The sequence below is a fragment of the Gossypium hirsutum genome, chromosome A08, assembly GCF_007990345.1.
Source record: "Gossypium hirsutum isolate 1008001.06 chromosome A08, Gossypium_hirsutum_v2.1, whole genome shotgun sequence".
Lineage (NCBI taxonomy): Eukaryota > Viridiplantae > Streptophyta > Magnoliopsida > Malvales > Malvaceae > Gossypium > Gossypium hirsutum.
In genome coordinates, this window is record NC_053431.1 from 96,115,908 (window position 1) to 96,138,333 (window position 22,426).

At 34.2% G+C, this 22,426-nt stretch overlaps 2 protein-coding genes across 2 annotated transcripts; both read left to right on the plus strand.

Moving 5' to 3' along the window:
• Nucleotides 1-12,083: 12,083 nt before the first annotated feature.
• On the plus strand, nucleotides 12,084-13,645 carry LOC107896076 (uncharacterized). Its single transcript, XM_016821220.2, has 4 exons — nucleotides 12,084-12,276; nucleotides 12,388-12,605; nucleotides 13,026-13,193; nucleotides 13,269-13,645. The coding sequence occupies exons 1-4, from the start codon at nucleotides 12,237-12,239 to the stop codon at nucleotides 13,476-13,478; spliced, it is 636 nt and encodes a 211-aa protein (XP_016676709.1). The 5' UTR covers nucleotides 12,084-12,236; the 3' UTR covers nucleotides 13,479-13,645.
• A 4,850-nt stretch (nucleotides 13,646-18,495) lies between these two features.
• LOC107897164 (probable ribosome biogenesis protein RLP24) lies at nucleotides 18,496-19,900 on the plus strand. Its single transcript, XM_016822519.2, has 4 exons — nucleotides 18,496-18,635; nucleotides 19,065-19,178; nucleotides 19,279-19,415; nucleotides 19,508-19,900. The coding sequence occupies exons 1-4, from the start codon at nucleotides 18,555-18,557 to the stop codon at nucleotides 19,680-19,682; spliced, it is 507 nt and encodes a 168-aa protein (XP_016678008.2). The 5' UTR covers nucleotides 18,496-18,554; the 3' UTR covers nucleotides 19,683-19,900.
• The last annotated feature ends 2,526 nt before the right edge of the window (nucleotides 19,901-22,426 follow it).

Consider the following 22,426-nt stretch of genomic DNA (forward strand, 5'->3'; position numbering starts at 1 on the left):
AATTTATAATGAATTTTCAAAGTCGGAACAGGGAATCCAGAAACCGTTCTGGCCCTGTCTCACGAGAACCTGAATATCTCTTAACATACTGTCCATATGATCTTTTTGTTGCTTCTATATGAAAATAGACTCATCGAGCTTCGAATACATAATTTATTCATCAATTAATTCCACTTCTACTATTTTTAGTGATTTTTCAATCTCACGTCACTGCTGCTGCCAGCATCTGTTACGAAAGCAACTATGCCCATTTCGTGATTTCTCCTTGATCTAACTAGTAATTCGCCATACATATCACAAATTATGATCATGACTTGCCATGCCAAAGGCTAATCATTGTCAAACATCCCCCTACTACACTATTGCCATATCATGAATTTTAACACCAAAATATTCAACCATGACATATGGCATAAAAAGGTCGAATTATCAAGATTTACGACCTAACGTTATGAAACAAAACCCAACCGAACATTTATGCCATTTTCGCATGGCTAAAAGTTTACATACCAAAGTTCAAACACAACATAATAGCCTATACATGCCGAAATGTTCTCCTAAGCCGACTAAGAAGAAAGTACCAAAACTTGCTAGCCGGTGTGATGACTTCGACGACGACACGATCACGCTAAAAGTGACAAGCAAACACCGAATGAGTATATAACTCAGTAAGCCATAAGCATTCCACAACCATCCATTAATAAAATTATCACAACAGGAAACAATGAAATGAGGTTAAGTACTCCATCCATACCAAACTATACCATAGTTCCTTAAACCCTATGGTTCAATCTCATACCAAGTCCTACATTGGCCTTTCATACATCATTTTATTTTCGTTATAATCATACAATTAAACGAACTTTCACCTATTCCACAATGAACCTTATGTACGTGACTTCAACTATAATCGTCACATAGGTTCAAAACTTACCAAGCTCAACTCCAAATATAAACATAGCGCCTATTAGCCATGAACTCAAGGTACTTACCTTTTCCGCTGTCCAAAATTGACTCGGTAAAGTCGCACCCTTCATGTAAATAATTTATAGAAAATATATATTGGGTTCGCACACATAGTGCTTAATAATCAACCGCGCACACTTAGTGCCATGCACTTTAAACTCACACACTTAGTGCCATGCATTTCAAGTTCGCACACTTACCTTTTCCGCTGTCCAAAATCGACTCGGTAAGGTCGCACCCTTAATGTAAATAATTTATAGAAAATATATATTAGGTTCGCACACATAGTGCTTAATAATCAACCACGCACACTTAGTGCCATGTACTTTAAACTCGTACACTTAGTGCTGTACAATTTAAACCCGCACACTTAGTGCCAATCTCATGACCATGAACACTTATTGCCCGCACACTTAGTGCCGAAAACCAGCCACTCAATAGGCTTCACTTCCTTTTTACATTCGACAAATTTCATCTCTACTTACATATACATTTGTATACATTTCATCTCATTAAACACAATGGTATAGGTATTACGATCCTTTAAATCAATACCAAAGATATGCTTAATGACTTACTTGTGTTGGGTAAGATGGTTCCAACTCGGCTACTCGATGATCTTTTCTTTGCCTTTGCTCGATTCTCCTCCTTTAACTCCTTGAGCTTAATCAATAAATCAACTAGTTTAACCGCCTTGCTAAATATTTACAATCCAATTACACATGCATATGTATGTTAGTATATTCGGCAATCACCCTTACTAATCACCCACTTGATCAATTATAGAGAATCAAAGTTAATATCACAATGTGTACCCTATATGGCCCATTATACATAATCAAATTTAACATCATCTATATATTTACTCATATGGCCGAATATACCTAATCACACATACACCTAACCAAAAATAATTTCTAAAATCTTTATATCATTTATACACTAGTAAAGCATCCTCTCCCTTTCCATCAATTTAGCACATGCATTACTCATTAACCTACAAAAATTATATTCGGCCTTAGCACACAACTTGCTAGCCGATTCTTCCCCATCTAGCAACCAATGCACATATGTGCTCACTCAAAAATGCTAAAAAAAAAGAGATTCAAGAATCATCAATCCACCATCACATGCATCATTAACAAGCTTCATATTTAGCATGCAATGGCATTAACACAAACTCCACCTAGGCCGAATCTTAACTCATCTTCATGCCTCATCACCACAACATCAAACATCAAAATACCAACCAAGAATGTAACATGCATGACCGAATATCATCTCCATCATTTAACAAAGTTTGAACCATGGCTAGGTAGATTTCAAACTTACAACTTAAAATATACATGAATCTCAAAGAATAATATCAAACATACCTCAATCTAGTTACATGCATGGCCAAACTTCCTCCTAATTCTCTTCCAAACCAAACATGAAGCAAGAACTCCTTCCTCCTCCCTTAGAATTTTCGGTCAAAAGAGGATGAAAAAGGATGAACAAAATTTTTCTTTTCCTTTCTTTAGCTCACGGCAATGGGGGGGGGGGAAACAACCACTCATTTTTTTTGTTTTTTCCTTTCTTTATTACCCATATTCCTTATTTTATTTTTTTCCTACATACCTCACTAGGCCAACATGTTCCCAACATGTTTCCACCCATAGCATGGCCAACCACAAGCTCAAATTTTGGGTAATTTGACATGCAAACCCATCATTTTCACAACATGCATTAATAGACCATTTTAAATTAGCCTATCATATTTTCACCATGTCTCATATCGATCCCTATTTAATAATTTCTCATGCAATTGGCAAAATTGGAGAATGAAACTTCCACATACTCATGTACACACATAATAAGCATAGAATATGGAAATTAATTATTTTTATGACTCGGTTTTGTGGTCCCGAAACCACTTCCCGACTAGGGTCAATTTTGGGCTGTTACATTACATATTCGGTAAACCATTCATTTATCATTTGGAAGAAGGCTACTTTTACCTTTCCTCCTCGGCCCTCATATACAGGCCTTCTAATACTAGATGCTGCTCTTTGAACTAAAGTTTGAGCATTGCTCTCAGCTTCTTCGAATTCAGCTTGGTTGGATGACATTACTATATGAAAAACATATTTAAAATGGTCAGGAGATATCACACTATCTCAAGTTATATAATGACATGTATAGCTAAACTCATACATGCTACGTTAGTTTGAAATTGGCTAAATCGTAGCTCTGATACCAATAAATGTAACACTCTTAATCCGTATATGTTGTTGAAACAGGGTTACGAAATATTACCGAAATTTACAAAAACATGTAACAAGCATTTCATATCATTTGACATTTATATTAGAAACAATCATAATGTCCCTTATATGAGCCATCGTGGCCCAAAACATACATTAGAAACAAGTCAAGACTAAACTGGAAACTCAGAGAATTTTTTGCGAAACTTCAAAAATGTTCCTAGGTGTAGGGGACACACACCCATGTGGTCAGGCCTTATGGACATTCAAAATAAGGCACACGGTCGTGTCCCAGCCGGTGCCCTTACTCGTGTAACTCTCTAACTTAGGTCACATGGCCAAGTCACACGCCCATGTGCTAGGTCGTATGAACATAAAACAAAATTGCATTAAATAGGTACAGAGGTCACACAGCCAAGCCACATGCCCGTGTGCTAGGCCATGTGATCAATTCTAAGCATTCTGTTTTGAAATTTTAAAGATGCAGGAGATATACGGCCAAAACATGCACCCGTGTGCTAGGCCGTGTGCACCCGTGTCTCTGTCAGTATGGACAAAATAAGACCATTTCCTAGCCATGTTTCTCACCTAAACTTGTCTTCCACCTACATTAACTCTTAAACACATTCTCAAAGCAATATAAAACATTTAAATCAAGCCAAAACCAAGTCTTATGCAATCATATCATCATATATATCCAATTATCCATACTTAACAATTTGATTACTTACACATATGTTCATATTTGTACCAACTATACCAATTCAAACCATTTTACAATTTGCCTATTAGTTAACCATCAGTCAATTATACCAAAACACATATCAACCATGATAAGGCCATATTCTCATATATATATATCAAAATGTATCAAACATAAACCATTCAAATGGCTATTCACAATAAAACATTTACATGCCATAAATGGCCAAATTAACCTATACATGTCATGTAACACCCCATACCGTACCCCACAACGGGACGGAATACAAGGCGTTACCTAACTTGAACACATACATTCACACGTTTCTGAGTCACCAAAATTAGGTAAAATTTAAAAAATTTTCGATCTTTATCAAGAACTTCATAACAAAGGCCTACGAGGCTCCAAACTTTCATTTAAAACCATTCGGGAATGATTCGGATCTTCCCACAAACTCTGAAAAATATTACTAGACACAGAGGCACATGCCTGTGTGGGAGGGGCAACACGCCCGTGTGACTAGTTTGACATGGTCGTGCTATTGGCCCGTGTGGTTTACACAGTCTAAGCAATATAGGGACACACCCGTGTCCTCTACCCTGTGGAACTAATTTTAAATTCACACCTACAGGGGTTTTCACACAGCCTGGCACACGTCCGTGTCCCTGGCCAGTGTCCTTCACACGGCCATGACACGTCCGTGTCCTAGCCCATGTGCAAAAACCTGGACATTCTATTTCTGACGTCAGCAATTCTTAAGGCTCACACAGCCAAGGCACACGCCCATGTGCTAGGCCATGCCCTTCACACGGCTGAGACACACGGCTGTGTCTCTGCTCGTGTGTTTACTATCACGTATACTAACTTGTAAATTTTACGTTTTGGGGACACACGATGGAATCATACGCCCATGTGGTGGGCCGTGTGTCACACACGGTATATTCATACTAGACACCAGTTTAATGCATACGTATGAATGAGTAGAACCAGGATCAATCAAAGCAATAACATTAATATCATAAAGAGAAAATGTACCGGTAATCACATCGGGTGAGGAAGCATCTTCACACGCTTTAATAGCATAAGTTCTAGCCGGAGCTCTTCCCTCAGATCTAACTGCTGCATCTCTGGCTACATTCTTACTGCTTGTTTCACTTCCAGCTTTTCTCGGATACCTTCCCCTCGAGTTTGCACCACTAGCTTTTACACTCTGAAATTTTTCTTTCTCAGCTCTCTCTGGGTAGTCTCTAATAAAATGATCCGGAGAACCACATCGAAAACATTCATTTGCTCTGCATGGACCAAAATGATTTCTACCACACCGCTAGCACTCGGGTTTAACAAATCTCGTATTTCCCACACTAGCCGCAGAAGTAGTCTGAGATTTAGGACCCACATTTTGCTTCTTAAAATTTCCATATGATTGCCCAGCTAAAACTTGGGAACGAGGATTCATATTTCTTGACTTTTCGGTTTGCTGTAAGGGTGCATTACTCATTGGTCTTTTCTTCCAATTTCGTGTTTCAAATTCTACCTTTTTCTTTTCCTTCAGTAATTCTTCAGCCTTGCAAGCTCGATTGACAAGTACCACCATTTCTTTTAGTTCAAGGATCCCGACAAATACTTTAATGTCTTCGTTGAGCCCGTCTTCAAATCGTCGGCACATCTTGGCTTCTGTAGGAACATATTCCCTGGCATACTTACTCAATCGAACAAACTCTCTTTCATATTCTGAGACTGTCATATTACCTTGCTTCAGCTCAAGAAACTCTTTACATTTCTGATCAATAAATCTTTCACTAATATATTTCTTCCGAAACTCTTCTTGAAAGAATTCCCAGGTTACCCTCTCTTTCGGTACCACCGAAATCAAAGTCTTCCACCAATTATAGGCTGAATCTCTCAACAAAGATGTAGCACATTTCAAACATTCTTCAGGTGTACAAGTTAATTCATCAAATACCCGGATAGAATTTTCAAGCCAGAACTCTGCTTTCTCTGCATCATATCCACTCCTTGAGGCATTGGAGGCATAGGTTGAGGAATTGGGGGAGGTGGGGGAGGTCGTACATTTGGGTTCGTATGAACGAACTCAGTGTACCATGCACTCATCATTTGGAGAAAGGCTTCCCTATCCCTTTCTCCTCCTCCCTGACCAACAGTAGGAGGTAGGTTTTCAGTCGGCGCTACCCCTTCAGCCGGGGCTGGCGTATTACTCTCTACTTCATCTATCACAGCTAGATCGAGATCCATTTACTATATAAAAATCATTTAAAAAGGTCAGAAGTCGTCACACTATCACAATTCATACATATGGCATGTATAGCAAAAATCCGTACATACAACACGTAGTCCGAAAACCAACTAAACCTGCTCTGATACCACTAAATGTAACACCCCCACGCCCGAGACCATCGCCGGAGTCGAGCTTGAGGGGTTACCGAACAATATTTATCAAATTAAGAACTTCAAATCATTTATTTCTACATTCACAGCTTTCTAACTACCCGCGTCACAGTTACAAGAAAAATCATATCTCGAGTTACTAAACTCGAAATCTGGATCCGTAAATTTTCCCTAAATATAGACTCATATATATATTTACTAATTTTTTTCTAGCATTTTTGGTTGGGCCAATTAGTACAGTTTATTAGTTAAATTCTCCCCTATTTCAGGGTTTGACTGCTCTGACCTCTGTGTATTACGAATCAGATACTTCTCTATACAGAAATTAAATGACTATGAGGTTTGTTTCTCTTAAAACTAGACTCAATAAAGAACCTGTTCATATAAAGAACAACTTCTAATTATTTTTGTAAAATGTATTATGAATTTTTAAAGTCAGAATAGGGGATCCAGAAATCACTCTGGTTCTGTTTCACAAAAGTTTAAATATCTCATAAAATATAATTTATATGCCTGTTTTGTTCAATCCACATGAAAATAGACTCATTAAGCTTCAATTTCATAACTTAATAATAATTTAGTTCCATTTATACTATTTTTAGTGATTTTTCAAATTCATATCATTACTGCAGCAATATTCTATTTTAAGGCAAGTTTCATCTTTCCATGAATTTTTATGAACTAGATAACCTATTAAACTTCCATAATATCAAACATGATCTGAATTAGCCATCACCATGACTTATCAATATCAAACATTTTCTCAACCAAATATGGCCATATCATAAAATTATTTACACAAAATAAGTATTGCTATACATGCCATACTTAAGTTTTACAAGCCATTTACCCAAATGAAAGTCCTTTGGATAGTGTGATCGAACCTTCGACCCGTCTCGATTCCCGAGCTGGCTTGTTCAAAACTACAGTAAATAAAGAGGAGGGAGTAAGCATAAATTCTTAGTAAGTTCATATGTAAATAACAAGTAACATAACAATACAAATATACCAAACAACTTTAGCATGGTATCACCAAAACATATATCACATTTCTAAACATCATTCATCATCTTACCACCTTATCGTTGTTGTATCTATTTTCAACCCGAGGGTTACGAACATACCTGTCCAAAGTGTCCATTTCAAAACACTTACCAAAACGTCGCTTGCATCTTAAGTGTTCTTCCATTTCACTAGAAATTTCACCCGTTGAACACATCAGAATACAACTCGGATACATGGATAATTTGCACATAAGTGCCACATATGTAATCAAGAAATCATGTAACCCACCCCTAAGTGAACTCGGACTCAACTCAACGAGCTCGGGCGTTTGCATCCATAAATGAACTCGGACTCAACTCAACGAGTTCGGATGCCTAGTTACATCTCACGAACTCGGACTCAACTCAATGAGTTCGGACATTTGCATCCATAAGTGAACTCGGACTCAACTCAATGAGTTCGGATGCTCAACCATCCTAGTGACATGTCACTTGTATCCTAATCTATTCCTAAGGTTCAAACGGGCTTTTTCCCTCGATCTCACATTTGCCGCCTTCCATGGAATATCGGAACCGATACTCGGTAGCAATTCATATTTATCAAGTAGTAAACATAATTTGCATATTACTCAACATTAACCACAAAGCATAATATTTCACGATTAAAAATCAACATATCATATAATTAACATTAATAACTTAAAAATAACATTTATGCTACATTATTTACACATGAACTTACCTTGGTACCAAAATATCAAGATTTTGCAATTTAGTCCATAATCTTTTCTTTTCCTCGATCACGACTTGAATCTCGTTTTTCTTGATCTATAATACCAAATTAATCTTATTTAATACATACATTCATCAAAACAGCATTTAATACGAACTTTGGAAAAATTACACTTTTGCCCCTAAAATTTTGCATAATTACACTTTTGCCCCTAGGCTCGGGAATTAAACTTTATTCCTTATTCTTATGTTTTATAACATGCTGATCACTTTTCCCTTCTATGGCAACATCAAATTCTCTCTCTAACATATACTTGTGACTATTAGGTATTTTTGTCGATTAAGCCCTTTTACTCGTTTTCACTCAAAACCGAGTTGCACAAGTTGTCTAACATAATTTAAAACCTCATATTCTATCATAAAACATCAAAATACACAAATTTCACCTATGGGTATTTTTCCAAAAATAAACCCTAGGTTGAATTATTGCTAGCATAAGCTTAATCGAGCTTCCGGGATTCCAAAAACGTAAAGAACATTAAAAACGGGGCTTGGAATCACTTACTATGGAGCTTGGAAGCTTGAAACAAACCCTAGCTATGGAGAACCCTTGAAATTTCGGCCTAATGAAGAAGATGGACAAAAATTGGCTTTTAATTTTGTTTTTAATTCATTTTAATAACTAAATGACCAAAATACCCTTACTTCTAAACTTTCCAAAAATTCCTTCCATGTCCTAATTTTGTCCATGAACTTAAAATTGGTCAAATTTCTATTTAAGACCTCCTCATTAATATTCCAAAACAATTTCATACTAAAAACTTCTAGAATGCAAGTTTTGCAACTTATTCGATTTAGTCCCTACTTTCAATTTAAGCACTTTAGGCATAGAATTTCATCACGAAATTTTCACACAATCATGCAATCATATCATAATCATCAAAATAATTATAAAATTATTATTTCTATCTCGGATTTGTGGTCACGAAACCACTATTCCGATTAAGCCCTAATTCAGGATATTACAATTAAGGTAAGCATATAAAGCATACTCAAGCAAGATGACCAAAATCCCTAGCACATATCCTCATCAACCATGTTAGACACATATTTTATATAAATGTCAAGGAACATGTATGAACTCAACATTATCAAGTTTCCATGTTCATAACTTTCCTCTTCTTGTATTCATATATCAATTCCATATACTTCATATATATACGGGTAATGATTCACTTTGAATTCATTTATTTTCTCATATCAGGATTTTGTCTGTTGAACCATTTAAAATATCGATGGATATCTGAGTAGTACACTTGAAGTATACAAATCTATAATCTGTCAATTCATATTCGGAAATGCTCATATGAGTACATAAACAGGAAACTTTCTCTCAAGCTATATAACAGGAAGCTCATGTGAGCTATATAACGGGAAGCTTATTATAGCTATAATCAAGAAGTTCATGTAAACCAATAACGGGTAGCTCCGAAGAGTTATTAATTAGGAAGCTCTATATAACCATATATCGGGAAGTTTAAGTGAGCCATATCAGGAAGCTCATGAAAGAGCCTTTTATCGAGAGACTCACGAAGAGCCATATATTGGGACGCTCATAAGAGCTGTGGTGTTTCTACAACACATGCAGAATCTTAACAATCGGGATGCTCCGAAGAGCTATTAACAGGAAGCTCGCGAGAACCATATAATGGGAAGCTTGAAAGGGCTAATAATGGGACGTTCTTTCGAGCTGTGGTGTGTCCACAACATATGCAGGACCACAACCAATTCGGGAGCCCTGTATCCTTTGAAGTTTCATATATTCAAACGAAACTTAACATTTATCAGGCTTTGTCAGATATGTAATCAATTTTTGTAAATAACAATTACACAATTCAAATATACAACTTACAACATTCAATTCAAACATATAAATATTCACAATTTAGTTACATGAACTTACTTTGACAAGTGTTCGTGAATTGTAATCTACTAATCCGATACTTTTTCTTTTCCTCGATCCAATTCCGTATTTGGTTTATCCGGATCTATAAGATTAAATTTAGCTCAATTTAATACAATTCATATTCAATTCAATCCAATTCACTTCTTAAGTAAAATTATTATTTTACCCCTATACTTTTATTTAATTACGATTTCGTCCCTAGGCTCAAAAAATGAAATTTATGCAATTTAATCCTTATTCCAAGCCTAGCTGAATTTCATATATCACAATAATAGCCCATGTATTTCATAAAATTTAGAATTTTTTTGTGAATTTACATCTTTACAATTTAGCCCTTAAATCATAATTTCATCAAATTTACTTTACAAAAGTTGTTTATCTATCAACAACCTTCATTTTTTACCATAAAACTTCATAATTCATGCATACTCATCCATGGGAAAACCCTAGTACTTTGATTTCTTTACAAATTAATTCCTGAGATAGCTAAATTAAACTATTACGATATCGGAAATATAAAAATTACTAAAAATGGGACAAGAAAACATGACTTATGGACCAAAATGAAATAAAACAGAATTAAACGGCAAAATAAAAAATAAAACAAGACTAAATTAAAACAAGTTGAAAAAGCAGAAGACCCAAGGAAAAAATAGACTGTTCCACGAAAACAATCGGATCCTACTAAGCAATTGGGTCGGGTTCTGGGTCGCGTCAAAATGATGTCGTTTTGGGCGTTTGAAACCAATCCCAAAACAGCACCATTTCAGAGGCCTATAAAAGTAAAAAAATTCTGTAAAAAAAAATCATTTCCTCCGCGTTTTTTTTTAAAAAAAATCCCTTCCTTACTCTTTTTTCTCTAAACACAGCCCAAGGTCCAACCACTGGGTTGCCGGGAGCCCGCTATGGCCACCGGTCATCGGCGATGGCAACCGTCGCCTCCGGTGGCCGGAGTCCAAAAAAACCTCTTTTTTTTGCCCCCTTTTAACCCTAGAGTTCGGATCTAAAGGAAAACGCCTTAAAAAATAAAAAAAAAGAACGAAAAAATTTCAGCTTTCGCCCTTTTTTGCTGTACACCCTTTCATATCCCCTTTATCGAAGCCCAAATGACACCCTAATGGGTTCAGTGGCTCTCGTGATCGTAAGAGATCCTCGATGGTGGCGCAACACAAAGTGGCAGGTGAATATATTTTATTTATATTATTTTTTATTTGCTTCGAATCTAAAAATAAAATAGAGTAAATCACTTTTTTTTTAAATGTTCGTATCCGATTTCTATTTCCAAAAAATCTCCTTTAATACAATCTGTTTCTATGGCTTTTATAGCCATATATTACGTAGTGTTTATTACATTTTTTTTGTATTTTCTTGTTGTTTTTGCTACTTTGTTTTTGTCCTCTTTCGTTTTTTTTGCAGGTAGTGGTGCGCGGTCAATGGTGACGACGGGAAGTGCACCTTTATCATTTTGATGCAATGGTGGCAGAGGCGCGTTAGGCCTCGGGTGGCGAGCACCTGACATGAGGGTTGCTTTCTAAAAAAAAGTTTAGGTTATGGGCTTATTGGGCTTGGATTATTGGGTTTTAGGGTCAGGTTATATATTTTGGGCCTTGAGTTTTTTTTTGTATTTGGGCCATTATCTTGTAAATGGACTTGGTCTTTATTTTAGTTTTTATTTTGTTTATTTATTTTTTTTGGTTTTGGGCCGGACTTACATCTTAATTTCCTGTGACTTGGGAGTCAAATAATTTTGAAGCAAAAAACCATTTCCTTTAAATAATATCAACGAGGATAGTAAAACCCTGAGATGCAGATGCGTTGGAAAAGAAAAAAGTAGTTGATAAATGCAGCACGTGATCATGTAAAATCCCCATGTTTCAACTTACATATTTTAATGTATAAAATCAGATGCAGATCCAACATGATTCCTTTTGATCGTTTAATCTAACTATATGCATCAACTTTAATTTTTAAAATAAGAAATATTAGGCGTAGCTTAAAATAGAGTATGTATTACTATTACTTAAATCCTCAGAAAAGCTATCCCTCGAATTACCCCAAATATCAGACTTCCATCAAGGAAGGTATAACTTCCAAGTAATGCTATATTGTTATACGTTTTAAGCTTAGGATAATATTAGTATATATTTGGTTCATAATTTATTTATTGAAAATGCACAGTTGAAGATAAATAGATAGATCGACGGTAACCGACCATGTCTCTCCACTATGACGGGAGAGCCATCATCATTCAAGGTGAATATATATATTATATGCTTTCATTTCTACATACTGCATCGATGGTTTGAATATGTACATCATCCAACACAAATGATGATGGTGGTGGTGGTGGTTATGTTCTGTCAGATGAGAAGGAAGAATCGTTGTGTGAAGACGGTGTCTTCATTGAGATAAAAAAGCTTGGAGGGAACTGTCGTAGAATTCGGTCCAAAATTGGAATTGAAGCCAGCCTTGATACTGTTTGGGACATTTTGACTGACTACGAGAAGTTGGCTGATCTTATTCCGGGTCTTGCTGTCAGCAAAGTTGTTGAAAAAAATGACAAGTTTGCTCGACTTTTTCAGGTTAATTATTTATCCCTTTCCACTTTTTATTGTCTTACCATAATCAGTTTTTTTTTTAAGAAATATTCTGAACCGTGTTTTATTAGCAAAAGTATTTGAAAGTGATGTTGTGGCTACTGCAGTAATAGGAATGATATATTGGGAGACAGAGGCGACAATGGCATGTAGGATCAACTTGTCTTGCCTAACCCAATACATATAAGGAAACGAAAATTGGTTTGAGTTAAAAAAGGCTTGATTTCATTCATACAATTGTAGGTCGATTTATGTTAACAGTCATATTTAAATTTGAAGACAATAGTGGTACATGAGGGTGGGTAGTGATGATATATGTCCCTTACACTCAAACTAACTGTGTTGTTTAAATCTAATTGTTGATGGATTGAAAAGTGGTGTGGTTAATCACATTGGTTTCAACAGATTGGACAGCAAAACTTGCCATTGGGTTTGAAATTCAATGCTAAGGGAGTTTTAGATTGTTATGAGAAAGATGTTGAGATTTTGCCTCATGGTAAAAAACGTGAAATTCAATTCAAGATGGTTGAAGGTGACTTCACACAGTTTGAAGGAACATGGTTGCTTGAACAGGTAACAACATACTAATTCCATCATCTAATTGCATTTCCATTGGAGTAAAACTTTCCTAAGAACGGGATTGTGCAGTTTAGTAAAACAAAAAATGAAGACAATCATGAAGTAATTGGTGGTGAAGAATCCTCCCACACAACACTTTCGTATTTGGTTGATGTAAAGCCCAAGCTGTGGTTGCCTATTCGTCTTGTTGAAGGCAGGCTTTGTAAGGAGATAAAGACCAACCTTTCCTGTATACGTGATGAAGCCAAGAGAGTTATAACTGCTTTCACCTCTCTTTAGCATTATCTGTTTACATGTTTAACAAAATTTTTACCTATCAATTACTTTTTGGTTTACATGTTTAATAAAATTTCTCTGAGTATGATGGTCACTTTGATGAAAATGTATAATACATATTTCTTATCCACAGGGAATGGGTTGTACAATCTTGACTTTTAATAAAAATCTATCAACAAAAAAAATCAATTTTAGTAAAAATATGATGTTTCATGGCATTTTCTTGGCTTAAACTATAAAATTTACAATTTTCCTTTTTCTGTCTATTGTAAAGAAATTCACTTTAAAACATTTAATGTGCCAAACTTTTTCACGTTTCATTTTCCTTTTTATCAAGAAGGGAACATCATAATATTAAATAAAATTTACCCAAATGTTTAGTATGTAAACTTTTTGATATTGTGTATAATAAGGGAGGAGTAGAGAGGAAAGGAGAGTGATTGTTATGAAGGTTGGTTCATCTAATTGAGGTGGAGAGTTGGAAGTTATAGAGAGTAGTGGAGAAGAGAGTATAAAGGTTGAGCGCTGAAAGAGTGTTGACAACATGTAAGCTTGCACTACACCAAAACAGGCTTTTAGCGGCATTTTTAGTGGCGTTTGGTAAAAAAACGCCGCTAAAAATCGAGCATTAGTGGCGCTTTAAATAAAACGCCGCTAAAGATTGACCTTTCGGGGCTTTACCGGCGTTTTTATAAAAGCGCCGCTAATGCTCTGGTCTTTAGCAGCGTTTTTGGAGAAGCGCCGCTAATGCTCTGGTCTTTAGCGGCATTTCTGGAAAAGTGCCGCTAAAGCTCAGGTCTTTAGCAGCGTTTTTGGAAAAGCGCCGCTAATGCTCTGGTCTTTAGCGGCGTTTTTTGAAAAGCGCCGCAAAAACATTTTATTTGTCTAATTACTATTTAATTTGTTTATTTATATTAATTAAAATTCTATTTATTTTTAATTGAATATTTGTTAAAAATGGATAAATTTGAAATAATGACACTTAGAAATAATTTGAAATAAAAAAATAGAAAAATATTTGTTAAAAATGGAAAATTTAAAATACTATTATTTTAAAATAATTTTAAAGTTTTTGGGTACATTACTGAGTGTTTTTTATTTACATATTAAATAATTTCTTATATAATCGTAAGATATAGTATTAATTTTAAAAAAATTGAATTAATTATCTCCATAGTTTTAAGGTTTTTGGTTTAGGGTATATGATTTAGAGTTTAAGGTTTAGGAGTTACTATTTTAAGGTTTATGGATTATGAGTTTAGGGGTTATAGTTTACAGTTTATGGTTTAAGATTTAGGGTTTAAGGGTTGCGGTTTATGGTTTAAGGTTATAGATTAAGGGTTGGGGTTTAAGGTTTAGGGGTTGAGAGTTAAGAGTTAGGGGTTTAGGATTTAGGGTTTAGATTAATTAGTTTTTTAAATTTATATATTAAATAATTTCTTATATAATTGTAAAAGAGATAATATTAAATTGATATATTAAAATTATGATTATAGTTTAAATTCTTTATAAATAATTTATATATTAAATAATTTAATATATTAAAATAATGATTATAGTGTTCTTGGTACATGATTGATTGTTTTTTAATTTATATAATCGTAAAAGAGATAGTATTAATTTTAAAATATTAAATTAATTATGATTATAGTTTAGGGTATATGGTGTAGGGTTTAAAGTTTAAGAGTTATTATTTTAAGGTTTATGGATTATGGGTTTAAGAATTACAGTTTATGGTTTATTGTTTAAGGGTTGGGATTTAAAGTTTAGGGGTTAGGGATTTAGGGTTTTAGAGTTTATATTTTGTGATTTATGGTTTAGGGGATAGGGGTTTAGGGTTTAGATTAATTAGTATTTTTTAATTTATATATTAAATAATTTCTTATATAATTGTGAAAGAGATAATATTAATTTTAATATATTAAAATTATGATTATAGTTTAAATTATTTAAGAGATTTGTTAAATGGTTTAGGATTTAAGGTTTATTTGAGATTTGTTAAATGATGAAATTTTATACAATCAATTAATGCTTTTATATTTAAAAATTTTTAATCTAAACCATTTGATATATTTAAATATTAGATTTAAAAAAATTAATAAATAAATAAAATCACTTAACTAATAATTTTTAACAAATAAAATAAAAAAATTTTAACAAATAAATAAATAAAATCACTAAAAATAAGCATTAGCGGCGCTTTTCGGAAAACGCCGCTAAAAATGAGCATTAGTGGCGTTTTTAGAAAAGCGCCGCAAAAAAACTAGGCCCAACGACGTCGTTTTATTGAGTTTTTGAGGCTTTAGTGGCGTTTTTGAAAAAGCGCCACAAATGCTCTATTTTTAGTGGCGTTTTTGAAAAAGCGCCACAAATACTAATATTTATTCTAAACGCAATAACGGCGTTTTTTTTAAAACGCCACAAAATTTATATTGCTTAACAAAAATTGGCGCTGCTTTTTTTCCCCAAATTTCCCCCTAAAACCCAAAAACTAAAAAATCCCAAATTCGCGCTGATTTGTTCACAAAATCCCAATCGAAAAAAAATTGGAGGAGCAGAACGACGCGCTGCGATTCCTTCCTCTGCGATTCGATTGTTAGCTTCTCCCACTCTATTTTCACAGCGGATGCACTGTTCTCAGCTCGTTAAATCTAATGGAAAGCGATTGTTTCTCATCGACACTTTAGCTTTGGTAAATTACAATGATTCCTTCTTTTGTTTTAGAAACTGTACTTTTGTTTGATTTTTGGAATCTTGAAAATATCTGAAGACATGGTGCTTATACTTATAGGTTAGGAGATCAGAGGCGGAAGGTCTGCCTTCGAAGCAAGCCGAGGCAATAACAGCAGCCATGACTGAAATTTTGAATGACAGTTTAGAAAATGTGTCTCTTTCAATTGTTTCCAATACTACTTGCTCAATTCCTTCCCTTCCATTTCAATGAAAAAGAATTCAACCATGGTTTACCATTCTATTTATTTAGAAAAAAAAAAGACAGAGGAAATCAGGTATATTTAATTGTTTAATTTGGGTTACAAACTTTATCTGTTTTTTATATGTTTATCTCACAAATTTTCTTTTATCTGCTTTTTACATGTTTATCTCACAAAGTTTGGTTTATCAATTGTTTTAGCTTCACTTTTTTAATGTGTTTCATGTGTTTATCGGCTAATTTTGCTTCTATTTATTATTATTTCCACTGAGAACAAAACTTGAGGGATTCATTTATTATTATTATTATTTGATTCATTGCATTGTGATCTTTGGATGGAAAACAAGTTTAATCAGGGTGGCTTAGTGGTAAGGTTTAATGGTTGCCCGTGAGATTGAATTATTTATGATTAATTCATATATTTTTTTACCAGACATCGTAGCAGGTTGTATGGTAAATATGGAACTGTTGGTTTTCTTTTGGTACATATCTATCGTTATTTAATAAAAATGATGAAATTCAATTCTTATTTTGTTCTTCCCAAACTTTTATCATTTTCTTTTGTAATTGTTCTTCCCAGATTTGTTTATATTCTGATATGTAATTTGGGGTCTTTTACAGGATGCTGAAGAGTGTTGGACACAACTTTTATACACCCTTTCTCAGTCTCTTCGATCAGCTGGTTCTAGGTAGGTTTCTTGTTATTTGTCATTTAGATATACTGAGTTATACTTACTGGCAAAATTTGAGCAAGTCCATGGTGCCTTTAACAACTGAAACAACTGAAACAGTTTGAAGCTGTTGCTTTTGGTTTATCAAACTTTTTCTTCAAAATTAGGGATCTCTTATTTGGAGCAGTGTTACCTTGCATAGTTCTTTTGCCACTGCAATGCTTCTCTAGCATATATATTTCTTTTGCCATTTTCTATAACTGTTGAAGAATTGTTGCTGCTATTCAAATTTTCAAATACCACTAGTGCCGTTCATGTAAGAAATACATGTAAAAGTATATCATCTTTATACCGAGGGAAAAGATAAAGAATTTCAAATTTCAACTAGTCTAAACAAGCAAAACCAGAACATCCTTCTACTTATGCCTACATTGATATAGTTTATGCAGTTTTTAAGTTCAAATCTGTATTCCTTTTTGTCCTAGCCACTGTTCCATGCAGTTTTCGTTACAAATTAATGATTCATCCTTCTGTAGCTTCATTGGCTTCCAAATGAAGAATACTATTTCTAATCGTTAACGCATTTATTGTTAACATGAGTTAATAATATTTCTGTATTTTGGGTGTTTGGTTGATGAGAAAATATAAGAAAATTTGGTAAAAGATTTTTGATGAGAAAAAAATTATAAATTTATAATTGTTAACTAGTAGAAAAATTTTTTTATAATTGTTAACTAGTAGATTGAGCTAGGTAATGGTGGTGGTGCTAATTTGCCTGCAATCAAAGAGAAGTTTGGTCAGTACATGGTGAGTAGGTGCTCCACCTTTACGGCGCAAACATGTTTACAATGCATGTAAGAAATAATTTGCTACTCTTTTCCTTATCTTTGTATGTTCTACAGTGTATCTCCTATTTTAATTTCATCTAAAGCTGTCATTTAATTTGCATTATAGAGACCAAATGTTCGATTCTTTTGTTATTATACATTAATGAATAATTGGTTTATTGACTACTCTAAGCTTGTCAGATTGGGATGCAGTGAATAGGATTAATGATTATTTATTTATATAGGAGCTAGAAGGGATTGTGTGTTGGCTATTGTAGCTAGTTTGCGGTAAGAAATGACTCCTATTTCTATTTTATGGTACCTGGAATGGTTTAATACTTCACCGTCTATAATATTTCACTTGGGTAAAATAATTAGGTGGAATTTCTTTATTAGGGTTTTTATGTCTCGTCTATGCTTGATAATTTCTGACGAATAAACTTGAAAACCTGATGAATTGAATATACGGAAGTATCATATGCTTCAGGTTATACATGATTCTCTTTTCATGCTAATGTCAACTTATGCAATTTAAGATTGTGATACCCCCTTAAATTTTGCTAATTAGTCTCTTTATGAAATGATTTCTGATATTGTCAATGTTATTTTCTGTTTAGGAAATTGTGTTTTGTTAGTTAATTTAAGAAGAATGAGATTAGAGAAGTGCTGGTTTTGTTCCTCCACTGTATATCCGGGGCATGGTATTCAATTTGTTCGCAACGATGCCAAGGTAGGAGTTTCTTTCTTACTTTTACATGTATTCAAAGGTTATATTACTTTATTGCTCTTAAAGGTTCTTCGCTTTTGTTTGTTTCTATTTAGTTATTATCCATATTGGCTTATCATGCTACACATTTGGTTTGATTCTATGGAGTTGGCCTTTGGTTTGTCCAGAAGTCGCCTTTCTGTCTTTCTCATCCATTTTTTAGTTACTCTCGTTGCAGTATTTTTCTTTTTTGTTGCATTTCTCTATGTAGTGGCCTAAAATTTGATACTTGGTATGTGTTTATGCTTGGCAGTGTTCAGATACATGCAGTTTTCAGCAACATTTATGCTAGATTGAGGGCATCAATTAAAATAATTTATAGTACTATGTTCCCTACATGTCATTCGTGCTGTTTGCATTGATTTTAATTTCTGATGGTCCAAACATTTGCAGATTTTCCATTTCTGTAGATCGAAATGCCACAAGAACTTCAAGATGAAGAGGAATCCCCGTAAAGTAAAATGGACCAAGGCCTATAGGCGTTTGCATGGAAAGGACATGACACAGGTGATAGACCTAAGGCATTGATTTTGGACTTTTTATTGCATTATTACAATGCTTATACCAAAACACTGCATGATTTCTATTTCTTTTCTTTTTGCACCAGGATTCAACATTTGAGTTTGAGAGAAAACGTAATAGGCCGGAGAGATATGATAGAAACCTTGCAGAGAATACTCTGAAGGCCATTAAAAAGATTGATAAAATCAGATCAGACAGGGCATCTGACCACATCAAAAACAGGTTGGTTTGTGGTGCTTTCAGTTCCCATTGAAAGATATTATAACATGCACTTTAGTAAATAATAACCCTTCCATTTTTAAATCTTTTTCCAGGCTTAAGACAGGCAAAGTCCAGAGGCAGAAAGAAGCAAGGAAGCAATTGGAGCTGGGCATTCACTTGGTCAAAGCTCCGCTCGCACTTGCACAAGATTCATCTCTTTGTCTTCCAAAAATCAAAGACAATGTGTCCCAAGCACAGACAGAAGAGAATCAGCCCATGGAAGAGTGAAATTGGTTTTGCTGTTCCTCGGCTTGGTATTTTTGTCCACCAAAATCTTATGCATGCAACTCGTGGCTTAAATTATCAAGAGGTTTTTTATGTTGTGTCTAGCGGTCTAGAATTTTGATTAGCATGTTCAAATGTTATTGTTTTGAGTAGCATATTTTGTAGTCACTAATTATGGAAAAGTCATTAAAAACGGATTATCTTTGTTTTTCCCTTTTAAATGTGGTGTTGAAAATCTAGACTGATAATTTCTGGGGATAGTCTAAGAATCTTAAATTTTATAGAAAGCCAATAAAGTGCTTGCTGGACGAAATGTGGTGATTAATTGAATTGCAAGGTCATACATGCCGTTAATTTTTTAATAGCTGATAAATGAGTATGACATAGTGCTTATAAATTTTCTAAGAAGGATGTCTTTAGATGAATGGAATTGTTTGATAGCTTGAGGTTATAAATCTTTGTATTGATTTTTCTCAACAATCTGAAGCCTGTCATACTTAGCAAATTTTTCTGTGAGAATGGGTGTTTAAGAATTGTGAATTGTCTTGAAATATATGTGGTTGTGATGGTTGATATATTATCAAGCATGCAATATATATCACTGTCATGACAGGTTTTTATAGGAAATATTTGAAATCGGTACGAATTTATATTCCTCTTACATGGAAATATATATTTAGCTTTAAAGTTAAAATTTTAATAGAAATTTTAATTTAATTAATATTTTTATCCTTAAAAAAGAAACAAAACAAAACATAATATAATAATTATCATACAAATAAATATTATTTAATTAAAATATTTTTTCAAAAGCCATGTTTTAGCGGCGTTTGTTAAAAAGCGCCGCTAAAACTCATCTTCATTGTGGCGTTTATTTTTTAAGCGTCGCTAAAGGTTGTGGTCTTTAGCGGCGTTTTTGGGAAAAGCGTCGCTAAAGGTCAGAGTCTTTAGCGGCGTTTGTCGGAAAAGCGTCGCTAAAGTTCATCGTCTTTAGCGGCGTTTGTGGGAAAAGCGCCGCTAAAGGTCATGACCTTTAGCGGCGTTTGTGGGAAAGCGCCGCTAAAGTTAGAGACGCTGTCATTAGCGGCGTTTTTTGCGACGCTTCTCAAAGCGCCGCAAATTCTTTTAGCGGCGCTAAAAAATGCCGCTAAAGGCCTAAAAAAGCGCCGCTAAAAACATATTTTGTTGTAGTGTTGGTATTCTGACTCTGATGATAAAGTAGTGTTATATCCCATTCGAGTTAAGACATGTGGCAAGCCAAGAGAACATCTGAATAGTAAGCCTATCACTAGTAGGCTAAGAGGTCTTGGGCAGTGGATGGTGACTGCACCACGGCGTACAAATGTGAAGCAAAGAATTAGCACAAAGTATCATAAATTAAAGTGGTTTGACCACAAGTGTGACAAATAAGTTGTAATATTTTTAAGTGTTACAATAAGACACTTTCAAGTATTCCAGAGATCGAACGATAATGTGACTAACAATAACAATGCATGCCACTAAAAAAGTCTAGTTAGCTAATCACTATGTATTATATTACGACAAATCAACACCAAAAATTAATTTCACTAAACAAAACCTAGAAGGATTAATTGAATAATAGATAAAAGTGCACAAATATCAATTCAAAGAGATAAAGTGATTGATTGATATTATGTTGCTAGTTAAAGCTTAGATTAGGGATTTAAATTTTTTTAAGGGATAATATATGTATGTGTGAGAGGTATAAGAATTAATTATAATTTAATGATGTAAATAAAATATGATTTTTTAGGTTAAATTACTAAATTATGTTTTGAGTGGAATTTAATAATATACAAAATATAAAAGTAATAGAATACAAAATACAATTAGTTTAATTAATAAATTTTAGTGAATTTGGAAAAGTTAGGTCTCATTCTTTTTTTTTTGAATAATTTGACTGGATTTTATTGATCAGAATCAAATAATATAATGGGGAAGAGTTTCTGTAGAACTTTGAAACTAAGACCTAAGAAAAGAGAAACTAATAAAAAAGGAGAAACAACCCCAAAAAAGAGTAAATGGCCCAAGATAAAACGAATAAAATAAAAAATAAAACTAAATAAAGAAATGAGAAACCTAATCCAGTCACTGTCAACAGCTAGTACCCATTAATGAAGAATGCCTCCCCACTACTTAAAACACATTGTCCTCGATGTGATAGAAAAAGGAAAACAAATATGAGAAAGAAAAAGGTTTTAGAAAAACTCCCCATGTAGTCACTGTCATTCATTCATAGTTGCAATGAGAACAAGGTTCAGTGTCGCGAGGAGGAGATGAAGGAGGGGAAGGCGTTTGTTGGCTAAGTTGACGTGTTGGGGTGCCGAGAATCGACGCCAGATGCTGTTGACTGCGAAGGAAGGTTCGGCGGTGGCACAACTTCTAGTCTTAACCATGGTGGTGGGGGTGAGGGAGAAGAGGGATTGCGGTTAGAGGGTTATTTAGGTGAAAATGAGGAAAATTTAAGGTTTGAAGGTGTAGAATAAAGGGTGTTTGGTTGTAGGGTGGGTGTTTGGATATAGGTTTTGGGTAAGTATTAAGTAGGGATGTGCTATTCTTACTTAGAATAAGGATAGAATAAGGGATGCTTGTGGAAGTATGCCAATTCCTAAGTTTTTTTCCTCACCAGTTTACCTAGACAAAAGAATAGAAATTTATTGATATCCAAATAAAATAAAATAAAATAATAAATAATAAATAATAAAATAAAATAAAATAATAAATAA

What these genes read in the sequence shown, in the direction of transcription:
- LOC107896076 (XM_016821220.2), top strand. Translation starts at nt 12,237, where the DNA reads ATGTCTCTCCACTATGACGGGAGAGCCATCATCATTCAAG. An exon ending in GAGAGCCATCATCATTCAAG is followed by an intron (nt 12,277 to 12,387) that starts GTGAATATATAT and finishes ATGTTCTGTCAG; the next exon opens with ATGAGAAGGAAGAATCGTTG. An exon ending in AGTTTGCTCGACTTTTTCAG is followed by an intron (nt 12,606 to 13,025) that starts GTTAATTATTTA and finishes TGGTTTCAACAG; the next exon opens with ATTGGACAGCAAAACTTGCC.
- LOC107897164 (XM_016822519.2), top strand. Translation starts at nt 18,555, where the DNA reads ATGAGATTAGAGAAGTGCTGGTTTTGTTCCTCCACTGTATATCCGGGG. An exon ending in TTGTTCGCAACGATGCCAAG is followed by an intron (nt 18,636 to 19,064) that starts GTAGGAGTTTCT and finishes AAACATTTGCAG; the next exon opens with ATTTTCCATTTCTGTAGATC. An exon ending in TCTGACCACATCAAAAACAG is followed by an intron (nt 19,416 to 19,507) that starts GTTGGTTTGTGG and finishes ATCTTTTTCCAG; the next exon opens with GCTTAAGACAGGCAAAGTCC.